This window comes from Amblyomma americanum, chromosome 1 (assembly GCF_052857255.1).
Source record: "Amblyomma americanum isolate KBUSLIRL-KWMA chromosome 1, ASM5285725v1, whole genome shotgun sequence".
NCBI lineage: Eukaryota > Metazoa > Arthropoda > Arachnida > Ixodida > Ixodidae > Amblyomma > Amblyomma americanum.
In genome coordinates this window covers 502,335,799-502,350,198 of record NC_135497.1, presented here as the reverse complement: position 1 = coordinate 502,350,198, position 14,400 = coordinate 502,335,799, and the positions used below count along the sequence as shown (strand labels likewise).

The following is a 14,400-nucleotide window of genomic DNA, read 5'->3' as shown; positions in this document are numbered from 1 at the left end:
CGACCCATCTCGCCAATCAATGGTTAGGGAAAGGAAAATAAGGTCCGCCCACTGATCAGAGATTGGGGAAAAGGTCTGATTAAAACATTTGGGAAGGAGGTTTCGAATAACTACACAAACAACACAAATGCGACTTCCGTTCCCACGCCACCCACGGCACCACAGACGCTAGAAACATGTGCCGACGAGGCGATGACTCAGGTTGTTGACAGCAACAAAGAGAAGACAGTCGTTAAGGGAAGTAGACAGTCGTTACAGGAATAGTGGGCTTCCGGTCACTCGGCTAATATCTCGTGCGCCCCCGAAACCTCGTCATTCCCCTAACAACCACATGTCGTTAGCTGTACTTGGTTCGCGTTTTTCCCGGCGGGTCATCCCCGTGACGGCGCGGCGTAAACGAGGACGTCCGCTGCACAAAGGGGCGGCAGGGATGGGACGGGCCCCTTTGTTGGGGACTTCCGACCCCGTGGGAGCAGCTTTCCTTGCGAATACAAGATCAACGAGTTCGCGGAAAGGTCAGCGAACTCCACACCTCCCAACCAAGAATGTCACGCGGACACTTGCTGTCAGTGTGACATTAAAGTCCGTCCACAAGGTTCCAAGCAGCATTGGGCACACACACATACACAGCCTCAATTCGTTCCGTGCACACAAGGTTCGGACACCAATCTGCACATTCCAGAATCCACCATGTCAGATCGGTGCGCCAAATTGGCAGAATGATTTCTAGCCACCTACATCTCGAAAAAGAAGATGTTTCCTTTTAGCTTTGTCCACAAGATTGGACCAAAATTCCAATTTATCCGGCACGGCGCCGGTTGTGAAGGCTACCGCCGCTATCGGGTATACATCGTCGTTTTCATCAAAAGCAACAAAGCTCACCAGCTCCCTGCATTCTACCAAGATTGCTGCTGCCATCGTGTCTGCGTTCTCTGCCTCTGAATTTCACAGTTGGGATAGGCCTGTCACCGGCTACTTCACATGCAGTTTTACATCGCTCTTCAGGTAGCGCTAGCTGCCTGTACGGCTGGCAGCCGGCATTCTCTTCAAAGAAAACCATGCCCTTAAGCAATCTTTTCTCCCATTTACCTTGACCAGCTTGCTCCCCCTCTTCTGGTAATGAGGTCTTATGCTTCATGTTTAGACTTACAGGGATGAATGCAGTATCCGAATCTCCGAGTTCCCTACCTGCTGTGAAACTCTTTGCAGTTGTCGTTGGTAACTCCCAATCTGCTGCAGACACATTTGCAGCTTCCGGATCTGCTTGAAGCTCTACTGAAGCCTCAGGTTTGTCGCTAACAGATTCGCGTGGTGTTATGAAGTGCTCTTTCAAATCAGCTTTCTCATTTTCTTCCTGCAGCTTCACCTTTTCTGGCTGCTCCAGCAGCGCGGGCGTCTCAAGTGTTATCAACTTCCCTACACCTGGAGCTACATCTGCTGTCACTGCGCACAGTGTCAGCTCCAGCTGGCTAACCAACTCATCTTTGGCAGCTAGCTTACCATCACCTGCAAGGAGTGTGCCCGCTATCATATCCTGATTTACCTCTTCCTCGCGCGTTCCCGCCGCTTCAGAGTTAGCTCCGACCTGCTCTTGCACAATGTTCAACTCTTGTTCACGAGAAGTCCACTCCTGCGCCTCCTGGGTCAGCTCTATATATGCTCGCTCTGACAGCGCGTGCTTCACAGAAGTTTCTAACGCCTCTCTGCCTTCAGCGATCTGTTCTGGCACGGCACACAGCGTTAGATCAGCTTGTGCTCTTTGGAGAACCACACATTCCCGTTTTGTTATTTCGTTCCCTGAATCCACACAGGCTTCAGAATTTTGACCTTCGGATTGCAAGTTGCGGCATGCGAGATCGTCAACCCTATCTGGTTGACTGAGCTTATCAACAGCCATCTCCGACTGGGAGCTTGGTTTATCAGGCGCCAGTATCTCTACCTGAGCTGCTAGTTTGCACACATCTGTCCTCACCGCGGGAACATCTTGTTTTTGCTTTGAATTCGGGCAGTCAATCATCGAGTGTCCAAATTTCATGCAGGTATAACATTGAACTGCTGCGAATAAGACCTCGCTATCAACTTTCGCCCCCTGCCTTAATTTCAATTGCATCTGTGCAAGGTTTTTCTTTTCTAGTTCAATTTGGAATTTCAAATTTTTAATTTCACTCAGCTGTTCAGCCTCCTCCTGCTCAACACGTCGCATCCTGCCCTCCTGATCATACCGTACGGCAGCCATCTCCGTTTTCCGTGCTATTGTTTCTAGCACTAAACACTACACCGACATGGTGAATTCGGAGAAAGCAGAAAGGTATCCCACCTTACTGGTTGCTCTCTGCCCCGGTGATCTCGTCGTCCTCAGTGATGACGACGGGCTCCTCGATGCGGACGACTTGAGCTCTGGATCTCTCAGCAGCTCGCTGACTCCTGCCTCGTTTGACTGGCTTGACTTGGTCGCCTGGTTACTTTTCAGCAGCTCGCTGACTCGAACCCGTTCGATGTGGACGCCTGGTTCTTTTCAGCAGCTCGCTGACTCGAACCCTCGATGGCTTGTTGTTGCCCGGCTCCTTCAGCTCCTAGCTGACTTGAGCCTCCGACATCCTCTCGAACTCGACCCGTGATCCTGAAGCTTTCGACGTCAGTCTTGCGACGCAGCTTCACGTTTTCTCCTTTAGGACAAACAGCTTGTCCACCAACTTGTTCTTCTCACCTTCCGTCCAATGCCTTGAGTAGAAAGATGTTGCGATCCTGTGTCGACTGCGCCAGTTGAGATCCTGTGTCGACTGTGCCAGTTGAGATCCTGTGTCGACTGCGCCAGTTGAGTTTCCTATGTGCTGCGCCAGTTGAGTTTCCTGTGCCGACTGTGCCAGTTGAATTTCCGCTTTCAGGTGGTGATGTGAGGAAACTACTTGAAGATGAAATCGGAGTTTCTTGATGACCCGGTGGTTCTACTCGCAAACATTCACATTACTCAAGGAAAGGAGAAGGTTAACTATTTATTTACAACATAGGTAAAAAAAATGAGAAGAAACAAAGCAAGGAGAAAACTATTTACATGACTAAATCGTGGATCAGACGAATTCAGCCCCCGCTCAACCCAGAGCGCTTGGTTTTAAACCCTCTGTCTCCGCCCTTAGCGGGGACAGCAACCAATAAGATAACCAACGACCCATCTCGCCAATCAGTGGTTAGGGAAAGGAAAATAAGGTCCGCCCACTGATCAGAGATTGGGGAAAAAGGTCTGATTAAAACATTTGGGAAGGAGGTTTCGAATAACTACACAAACAACACAAATGCGACTTCCGTTCCCACGCCACCCACGGCACCACAGACGCTAGAAACATGTGCCGACGAGGCGATGACTCAGGTTGTTGACAGCAACAAAGAGAAGACAGTCGTTAAGGGAAGTAGACAGTCGTTACAGGAATAGTGGGCTTCCGGTCACTCGGCTAATATCTCGTGCGCCCCCGAAACCTCGTCAACCCCCTAACAACCACATGTCGTTAGCTGTACTTGGTTCGCGTTTTTCCCGGCGGGTCATCCCCGTGACGGCGCGGCGTAAACGAGGACGTCCGCTGCACAAAGGGGCGGCAGGGATGAGACGGGCCCCTTTGTTGGGGACTTCCGACCCCGTGGGAGCAGCTTTCCTTGCGAATACAAGATCAACGAGTTCGCGGAAAGGTCAGCGAACTCCACACGTGGCATAGTCCAGCGCCTCCTCGCCGTTTGCGCCTTGATGCTGACGAAGTTCTCAGCCTTGCTACCAGCTGCACACCTCGACGGTGACGGTGACGCAGACATACACACGCACGCACGCACGCACGCACGCATACACACGCACTGCTTTTTCGCCGAAAGAGAACTACACCGCTTACATAACTAAAGATAATCGAACCTGAAGCAGCCAGAAAGAAGCAAAGTAATGGAGAGCGCCTCAACGCCACCGCCGAGGTACAACTGACGACGGAGGCGCCCCAGCATCGAGAGCGTCGCCAACGGAGAGGCGAATGGCGCGCACCGACTACTGCTGTTTCGGACGAAGTTCTTGCTAGGAAACCCGTGCAGACAAGAGAGTGGTAGAAGCATCACTGAGGCATTCGAGAATCTTCAAACCTAGCCATCGTTTTCATTGTAAATACCGCATTTTCCCCGCTGTTTTACCATTTTCTATTTCTGTTTTGTTCGGCCCGAACTGAATGGTCACCATACGGACAGTGCGACTGGAGGTTCGTCATATGTCAACCAAGTCCGAACAAATTCTTACACAGTCGCCGAACAAAGTACGTACAGCCATTCCGTAGGACTCGCCTGTACTCCTGAAAGTGCTGTTTTTGTCGTTGTTGTTGTTGTCTCAAATACGATGGCGCATACCCATGGTGGGGGATTAGCCAGGGTTTGGCACAGATCCAAAGAGGAAAAAACTCATCCAGGTTTATCTCAAGAGTAAAATGAAGAGCTAAGCTTCGGAGGCGTAAGAATGCGACTTCTTTCTCTATTGAGGTGTTTAGAACGGTGGCGAGGCAAAACGAGCAACGCTGCATGATTTGCAAGTAAATATTGTAAGCGGTGTGCTTTTTACACGCTGGTTTTTTTACAATTGCTGAAGCTTCTGAAGATGACACTTTGCTCCAACTACACTCTCTGCGCAGTACCTGCATTCTTTATTTGATATCTTGCCCTCTGATCTTGTTCTGTACTTGTGATTTCATAATAACCTTTTGTATTCTCCCCTTCCCTCTGAAGTCTTCCGCCCTGAGGGCAAAATAAATCAATCAACTTGCTTTGGATAAGTCGATAGTGCACACTTACAATGTTAATGAAGTGGATCTTCCTCCAAAGGGAATCGCTCATGAGCACACCGCCACATTTTCAACAGACTGCCCTACACTTCTTTTCTTCCTGAATTCTCACTGTGTCGTGATGTTAGAACTTCCGTATTTAGTTGGTACGTGGAAGGCAAAACAGACTACACTCCCAATATGCGATATGCTAAGGAGTGTAACATAATTATACTTGTATTAGCTTCCCACTTAGAGTCATTCACACATTTACCACATTATTGAATATCCGCGACCATATAGTATTAAGCTCCTTGGCTTTCTTCTTTCTCACTCTCTCTCTTGCTCCCGATAGAACGCATTAAACGGCGGTAAACTGTATCCATAGATGGTAGCCATTATTATTATGGCCTTATAAAACAAAATATCAGAAGTCGCATTTGGCCGCCGTGCGAGGCTTAGTAAAAATACATTTAGATTGGCAAAATAAACTAAAAACGTAAGTAAAAGAAGCGCTGAAGAAGAAGAAAAACACAAGACGGGTCGCCATGATTTTGCTGCTTACTTGCGTTGGGACGCTGCTGGCTGCGATTTTCGTTGGTTTGTACCACAAGCCATGGCCTTTCGTCCTGCTGGGCATCTGGCATAGGCAAGCCGAAGACGTCCCTGGACTTCGGCGTCTAACCGCCTATCATGACCCTCGTGAGGATTCACTCATTCGAACACTTTGCATGAGGCCTTTCTAGACGTCGCGGCAATAGATAGGAAAGATTCCTGGACAGTTTACCTCTAACGCCAAAAGGGGTTCTATATCAGAATCGTGTAATAACGGCAGAAACAGGAACCGTTTCTACGAAGTAAACCTTGATGTACGAGGTAGGTAAAAATAGGGGATCTCAAAGTGTTAAGTTGTTTCTTGTGTGTATAGTGCGCGCGCCCAACTGCCGCCAAATGGAGACGGACTTTCACATTTTTTTTTGTTTTCGTGCCTAGGTGATCAGTCAAAACGAAGTCACTATTTCAGTAAGGAAGGGAGAAAGCAGACCGTCAGACCTCAAGTTTTTCCTCGCTTATGACCCACTTGTGCCGCATAAAAAAAAAGACTATGTATAGAAAGGATGGGTGTTTTCAATTTTTTTTATTTCTCGATATGCACAAATGAAATTTTTAAGTATATTAAAAATAATTTTGTGACCACTCAACCAATATTCAACTGTTATATCTTCAGAAAATTGTTTTGTAGTATATGCTTTTCTTGAGAATCTTGCTAAATGGCGGCAGAGTTTAGAAAATGTGGCAGAAGGCTTGCTCAACAATCATCGCATTCCTAGCAGAGTGGTAGAGGTCGAAACGTTCTTATAATCTTGATTGCGAAAGGCATACATTTTGATTTTGAATTTTTATGTTGCAGCGTTCGTTGATATATCTAGAGTTAGAAGAAAATTTGGCACAATTAACATATAATTCAGCATTTTGAAAAAAAAAAGTATTTATCTGCCCTGTGGTCCTAAAAAGTAATAATAATAATAATTGGTTTTTGGGGAAAGGAAATGGCGTAGTATCTGTCTCATATATCGTTGGACACCTGAACCGCGCCGTAAGGGAAGGGATAAAGGAGGGAGTGAAAGAAAAAAGGAAGAAAGAGGTGCCGTAGTGGAGTGCTCCGGAATAACTTCGACCACCTAGGGATCTTTAACGTGCACTGACATCGCACAGCACACGGGCGTCTTAGCGTTTTCCCTTCATAAGAACGAAGCCGGCGCAAGAAAATAAACGGGGTCGACATAAATTAAACTGTTCTGAAGAAACGTCCTCTGCAAGGTGATTATATCTAGGCAGAAAACCGGTAAGGAGAAAAACGCCCGTTGTGCGAACGTTTCCCCACAGTGCACAGCCACCGCGGTTCGCGGTACAATTTCTTTTCTACTTCCCCGTCTACATCAGCAGTATTTCAGCAGTGTACTGAGCTTTGTAGGCGTTTAGAAAAGCGAGCAGCAGTGAAGCCTAATTACTCTCACCTGTTGCCAGATTCTGAATAGCGCAACTGCGCTATTGCTTTGCAGCACAAGTAGCGGCACCTTTACCACCCACCTTGGACTACGTCCACGAAGCCACCGGGCGAGTCGATTTTCGCAGCTTCGAGAGCGTCACCCAAGCCCTCCGGGTGGTTCACTCTGCGAAGGAAGCCATCCCTGTCGAGTCTCTGACGATCATCGTGCCACTGCTGCTCAGCCTGGTCCTGACGGGGTGCGTGTGAGCCTTCTGACATTTCGCGTGGGGAACGCTATCCGGAGACCGTTTAATGAATTCAACGTAAAAAAATCGGTAACTTTTTTTTGAAGTGCATTACTAATTCGTACAAGCTGTACTATGTCATCACAGGTAAGATTTGAAGGAAGAAAAACAAACATAAGCTTTTGGCGCTTCCTTTCAGTAAAAAAAAAGAAGCCTATCTTGCTTGTGCTGTCGAAAGAAATATGCGTTAATTTTTAGAGCTGCTGTATATCCTTGCAAGAAGTTTACAGGTGATACACATTTGAGTGCTACACAGTCGCGGTGTATCGGGTGGGTGCTCTCCGTGCTAGACAAATTTATGGCGGGCCCGAGAGATGGCGCTTCTGGCGCTAGGTGTGGAATCGGCGGCTTAGTTACGGAGCGAGTCCCTGCACGAACAGCCCCGCGCGGGTATAAGGTGCTGGTGGCAAGTTATACGCTAGAGAGGGTATCACTTTGTTTAAGCTGAGGTACCAATGTTGTTCACAGCTTCAGTTTTCTGCCTCGCATCAGGACTGAAGGTGGTCTCGCGGTGTGGCAGCCTTGGTTGCTGGGATTCCGTAGGCCATACGAGTATCCTCGACAGTAATAAGAAGAACCGGCCGGATGCAGGCATGTGTATGGTGGGCCACATAGCAACGAGAACGTTGGATGCAAAAGCGATGCTGAACTGGTGATGCTGAACAGCTGCCCCGAGTTTCGCAATTTAGGCATATACCTATAGCGTTGTGTATTAGTTTTCTTATAAAAATCTCATTACAAGCGTTTTGGAGAGGTTTCTCTAAACACGGTGTGGCGGCAAAATTCCCCCAAGCAGCTGGAGCTTTCAATTATTTTCTTCTTACTTACAGATCGCTTTAAATTGCAAGAAACTAGAAAGCCTCAAACCTTAATCATTTCTAATAGATACCCTTTACCCTGTTTTTTGAGCTCTGTATTACGAACGTCTTCCAGTAGAGATTTTTGCACGCACTCCATACATGAGTGCTCTATGTCCAGCTTGAATGGTCAACATTAAGAAGTTTGGGGGTCCCATGGAAAGAAGATGAACGCAAGAATGCTTCGCTTTAAAACTAAGATTACTTGCACATGTGATTCACTTCAGTGGAATTTGGTTTTCGACTTCTCCTTGCCTATATAAGAGGCATAGCAAGGATTCTTAATTGCCGTCCAGTTATATTTGAAAATTCCCTTATATAGAAACAAATCAAATGTAAGGCATAAGACATCAGAAAGTTTAGCATACCACTAAATCTTCACCACTTAAGGTGCAAGGTTTTAGTAAATTACAAGATGTAGATAAAACCTTTAGAGTGTCCGTAATTCCCACATCGCGTCTCAAAAAAGTGTGGTCGACATCGCAGGTGGTGGTGGTACAAATGACGCCAGTCGTCATCAACCACGTCAGCGGTTTCCCGCACATCCTGCAGAAGCAACTCGTCCCTGCACACACTTCAGGAATCTGATGAAGCAAAACACCGGCGCCCGGGTAAAGCTATACTTTAGGATTTCGCACAGCTAAGGCGTGCAGTCAGCACGAAGAAAAATAGTGCCACAAGTGAAGTACGGCTGGAAGGGGGGTCACAATTCGCGAAAATTCAATACAACAGGGACACCCACAACGAGTTTAGCAGGAGAGTTCTAACTTCTTTGGCATGGGGTAGCGGCCCTATGGTTGGCAGCCATCTTTGAAGAGAAAAATTTTGCTTCACACGTTATTAGTGAAGTGTGATATAGAACTGTGATATAGCATTTCTGGGGATAGGATTTCAATGACGTCCTTATGCTGCTGTACGCTTATGCCTTTTCATATCAGACAAGCCAGTTTAGCGTGAATAAACCGTCAGCGATAGCCCAAAACTGGTTCAGCAAGTCGACACCGCTGCTTTTGACAAGATGACAAGTTGTGAACTTGTGTGCAGTCGCTCGCTGCCGGATAAACTATTGTCTACTTCCCTACCCTACCTCCCTACGCCCAGTTACACTTTCTCATGCTCTCCCACTGACCATTCTACGTGCCTGCTGCACATGTGCAGAAACAAAAAGAAATCACCTAAGTAGCACCCAATCATTAGCAGCAGAGCACGGAAGAGGGGCGGACTAATTTCGTTGACCTTTTCTTTGCGAGGCTGCGCTCTAGATAGAAGATTCTACCGGCTACGGTATGGCTATGGCATTAGTCAATACTGCCGATTTGTTGCTCTAATTTACGACGAATAAAAGAAGAGCGACGTCTTAGCTGGTGCCGTTCAGTGTAAGCCATATGGCTGGCACTGACATGCAGGACAAATTGCGTAAACACTTTATCAGTACGAAATGACCGGCGGCGCAAACAAGGACACTAACAAGAAAGAGACACCACATGCTCACACTACCAACTGTTTATCGCGCGGAAAGGTGGCTTGTTTAAACATTCAGCTCAAGCATGTAACATCGCGTTATCGCTCCAAACCCAGCACGTGGAAAAAAAACATCAACATCAGGAAAACGAACAAGAAAATTTAACCCCTGCAGAAAAAAAAGTCACAGATTCTGATAAAAGGAATTAAAAAACTTAAAGGAGGGGGCCTTCTTTTAGAAAAAACAGCGTCACACAATCGTAGCTATAGCAGAGTCCTACATGAGAAGCAAAAGTGGTCAGACACTAAAAAACCAATAACAAATAACAATCTTAGCGAAAGCAGAGTAAACAAATGAAGCAAAAGCTGTCAGAAACCGCAAAACTGCAAACACTATAAAGATAAACTCAATAAGTTCAAGTTCAAGTTCGTCTTTATTTACATCAGGAAGATGTAGGTAGGCCCGGACAGAAAAGTGATAAAAATTCACTTGAAGGAGTCCGGGCCCCTTCTACAAGGCAAAATACAACGAAAGCAACAGAGCTTGGTTAACAATGACGAGGTAGAAAAAAAAAGTTAAGAGGCGCTGCGAGCATATATTGTTAAAAGACAAAGAAAAGAACTTGTATGCCCAAAACATGAACACTAAAGCTTTTGTACGCTTTTTATAATATGACAAACTGATTGATAGAATCAAGTACACATATTTAAAAAAAAATGATGCGTATGTCAGCACATTTATCAAAAGGGACTGAAAGTCACCGCTCTAAATCGACAAGAATGTCACGTGGGCTACTTTTTTCCACAGATATTCCTCTACTCAGCAGCTTATTTAATACATGTGGAACTGCAAAGCGTAACATAGAAGGTCCGTATTCTGTACGACAGAAGGGAACGCACCAGAATGACTGATTTCGAAATGCATATGTTGGAATAGTGGCTTTCAGGCAGGATAGTTCTAGGAACGTATACTGGTGGTAGCGTATACACTTTTTATATCTCAGTGCTAAATGATATTCATATAGGTCATGAGCTGGTGTAATCTGAAAGCGCGTGAAAAATTCTGTGTGCGCACGGTAATCGACGTTTGCTATGTGCCGGACTGCTTTCTTTTGGAGCATGAATATTTTATTTATGTTGGCCTGCGTTGTATTGCCCCATACTAAGAAACAGTAATTTAAATGAAGGAGGAACAGCGTGTTGTAAATTAGTATTTTTATTGACGTCGGAAGAAAATACCGAAATTTTGCTTGCATTCCTACACATTTCGTGAGGCGACATAGAACTATACTAACGTGAGCGTCCCAGACCATGCTCTTACTGAAAAATACTCCAATGTTTTGGCCGTATCTACAATATCTATAATAGAATTCCCAATGGGAAACTGATGCTCTGCCATGATCGCCCTATTTCTCGCTTGGAAAACAACTGCTTTTGTCTTTTTCGCGTTTAGTACCAGGGAGTTTGCTTCGCTCCAGTGTTTGAGGGCATCCAACGCGCTGTTAATGGTTGGGACTAGAAATTCGAGACTATTACCTTTAAAGAACATGCTAGTGTCATCTGCGTAAATTACATATTGAGGCTTATTACTTATATTTACAATGTCATTAATGTAAAGAATAAAAAGTAAAGGTCCCAATATACTTCCCTGTGGGACGCCGGTAAAAATTTTCTGAAGAGAGGAGAGTTCATTTACTATGTGCACACAATGAAAACGATGTTGAAGATATGATTCGATGAGGAGGAGTGGTGTGCCACGTATGCCGTAGAGTTCAAGTTTCTTTAGTAGTTTTTGGTGAATAAGGTGGTCAAAAGCCTATGAAAAGTCAACAAAAATTCCTATGCATATCTCTTTATTTTCAAATGCTTCGAGAATTATTTCTTTTTGTGTTAGAAAAGCTGTTTCAGTGGATCTGCCTTGATCAAATCCGTATTGAGGTGTAGACAGTAACAAAGATTCTATAAAAAAACTCCACAGACGGCCGCTAGAAAAGGAGGGCTGAAGAGTCGCACTGAACATGATGTCACAAAAAACTATCCAGAAATGAAACTTGATTTGTACGGAGGGATATCGAAGAGTCGCTAACACAAATGCTTCCCTTCTTTTTAATCATAAAAGCCTCAATAATTTCATCTGCCACCTGATCGGGACTCCTGCCCAGAATCTGCAGGGGTTGCTCGTTTTCCTGATGTCAGTGCTTTTTTCCCACGTGCTGGGTTCGGAGCGATAATGCGATATCACATGCTTAAGCTGAATGTTTAAATATGCCACCTTTTCGCGCAATAAACAGTTGGTAGTGTGCGCATGTGGTGTCTCTTTCTAGTTAGTGTCCTTGTTTGCGCCGCCGTTCATTTCGTCACGCACCAGCTCTCCCCTCAGGCTGTTATTCGGAAGTTACTTTATTAGTAGTTCGTACTTTCTTGCACAATTTTTCAGACACGATATAGAGCATGGCAAGCCAGCATACATGAAAACGCACTCTTGAAAGCTGTTTTTTTTTACTTGGTTTATGGGGGTTGAACGTCCCAAAACGACTCAGGCTATGAGGAACGCCGTAGTGAAGGGCTCTGGAAATTTCGACCACCTTGGGATCTTTAACGTGCACTGACGTCGCACAGTACACGGGCCTCTAGAATTTCACCTCCATCGAAATTCAACAGCCGCTGCTGGAATCGAACCCTCCTCTTTCGGGTCAGCATCCGAGCGTCATAACCACTGAGCCAATGCGGCGTCTGCTAAGCTTCTTTGAGAGCAGGAGCAAAATCTTGCAGTTTTGGTGTACGATTCTCTTATGCTTCAAAAGGCGCGTAGCAAACACCCTAACTTGTATGTGTTTAGACGCTTATGCACTCTTAATTCAATAATGAAATAATGCAAAGAGGGCATTTGTTCTTGGATGTTTGTTGAAACGTGCAAGTATTACTGTCCTTTGCTCTGTGGTAATGTGGGCCACTCAGGCACAAATCGGATAAGTGATTACACCTTATAGGTTAAAAAATCAGAGAGTGCGCTGTTTCATTGATTTATTTAATAAAGTTTAATAGCCTCTGTTATCACTGGCGATAAGGAAATTTACTTTGCCGTCTTCAAAGTCTTAATTATTATGTTCGCGGCACATTTCTGCCAGTGGTTTGAATTTTTTTTTTCTGCTTCGGGGAACGGTGTTTTCCTACCTAATGGTCGAGCTCAGTGTTATACATTTTTTTATCGCTATTGCAGTGAATAAACAGAACAACTTCAACAAAGACGCATGCTGTTCACTGCCGCTCTCATGTCCAGGCCGTCCTACACTGCGAAGTTACAGACTTGGTCGGCGACGCCATTCGGTGCCGATCCCGAGCGTGCAATTCCCGGCGCTCGCGAATTTTGGGCCAGCAGAGAGCACAGGTACGTTGTGTCATCGCTTTGGTCAAAGCACTGACATGTCAGCTCCTCTAAATGCCATTTCACATTTACTGGGTCGCTGTAATATCGTGTTTCATCATGTATGCAACGCGCTATAGAGTTTACTGACGAGCACAGCATGCCCATTTCATACCACGTGGCAGTGCGTGCTACCACGTAGCACCATTTCCTGCAGAACAGAGCAATACAACTTGTTTTTCGTTGTGCTGTACAATGAGAAATTTGGGAAAGCGAAAGAAACTACAATGCCTACAGTGTGCTAGATTTACTAAAAATCAGAAAAGTTCTCTACAACGCCTACGAATTTCGGTGATGCTACAATAGCCTCTCTGCATGAGCTGGAAGCAATGCCCTTCAATTCATTGCTTTGTCAGCGGCTGCACATACGACATATGGCACGAAAGAGAAGGCTCTCGCAGGCGCTAGTGATTCTGGTTAGCTGCTCCCCTATTAAAATCGCGCCTGATTTGCAAGCGCAAGAGCATTTGCACACACATTGGCAGGCTTATCGTGATTGCTGTAGAGGTAGGCAAGTGCCAGACATGTACCGTTCTCAAATTACAAGGTATGGTTTAGTACTTCGCTTCCCGTGATTTATGGGCATGCCTTCGGTTTCAACACAAACACCAGCAAATCGGGCAGTGGTGGTGGTAACTGTATCGGATCTGGTAACCAGGGTCCTCAAGACTGGTAACCATGCTGTGGAAGCCGGTCAGCCGTGTGGCTGATATAAGAGCGCAAGCGCCCAATAAACGCACTGTTACTCTGCACCTCGAGCTCAGCGGTCGTCTGCGTCGCATGCTATCTTGAACGACACATGGTGTCAGAAGTTCTTATCACGCCCATTCCCCGCTTCAACTGAGCCAGCGCAATGGAAGTACTACCGCCCCCTAATCGCCAACTGCTCTCCGAAGCGCCGGCGGAAAAGTGGAAGCAATTCAGGCAGAGGATGGATTTGTACTTCAAGGCAACTTCGCATGTGAACGGTTTCGCGATTTTAATAATAATAATAATAATAATAATAATAATAATAATAATAATAATAATAATAATAATAATAATAATAATAATAATGGTTTTATTTGCGCCTAATGAATACATGGCGCGGGAGACCCGCAGTAAAAGCTGTCACAAGCGACAGCTTGACAAAGCCGGAGGCCCCCCTATACACTTGACAGCATCATAGGCGCAATGAAACGGCATGTCTCATCCAAAAACAAAATAGAACAAAACACGAAAACATCTGCAATTACAATCACTCACAAGAACTACATAAAATTATACAGAAAATGTGGTAGAATGAAGTTAGAAAGCACTTACAAAAGCAATGAAACATTCATGTGCGATGGCAATGAGTTTAGCGAAAGTAACAGATAAATTAAGCACATTTTGCTTCAAATAAAATTCAGAACAAAGTGAATACAGACAAGCGGTACAGTCAGGGTAAACAACAACGTGACAGAGTAAACAGGAAGGGCAAGCGAAGTGTCCTAGTACATGTTGAAATACCGGCGGAGTGTTTTGAACGTCACCTTTTCAAGTTGGATATGTTTATGATTTAAATCATTTAGTAACCGGGGTAGTTTATTCTGTATTGTTTGTAGGC

At 45.4% G+C, this 14,400-nt stretch overlaps 1 protein-coding gene across 1 annotated transcript; it reads left to right on the top strand.

Moving 5' to 3' along the window:
• The first annotated feature begins 5,315 nt into the window (after positions 1 to 5,315).
• Positions 5,316 to 8,655, top strand: LOC144106136 (uncharacterized). The gene is made up of 3 exons (XM_077638893.1): positions 5,316 to 5,477; positions 6,839 to 7,022; positions 8,414 to 8,655. Exons 1-3 carry the CDS (start codon positions 5,324 to 5,326, stop codon positions 8,430 to 8,432), a joined length of 357 nt encoding a protein of 118 aa, XP_077495019.1. The 5' UTR covers positions 5,316 to 5,323; the 3' UTR covers positions 8,433 to 8,655.
• Positions 8,656 to 14,400: the final 5,745 nt, after the last annotated feature.

Bases quoted from the DNA above. Each gene is read 5' to 3' on its own strand.
- LOC144106136 (XM_077638893.1), top strand. From the start codon at position 5,324: ATGATTTTGCTGCTTACTTGCGTTGGGACGCTGCTGGCTGCGATTTTC. The intron at 5,478-6,838 runs GTGAGGATTCAC...ATTGCTTTGCAG, and splicing joins AACCGCCTATCATGACCCTC to CACAAGTAGCGGCACCTTTA.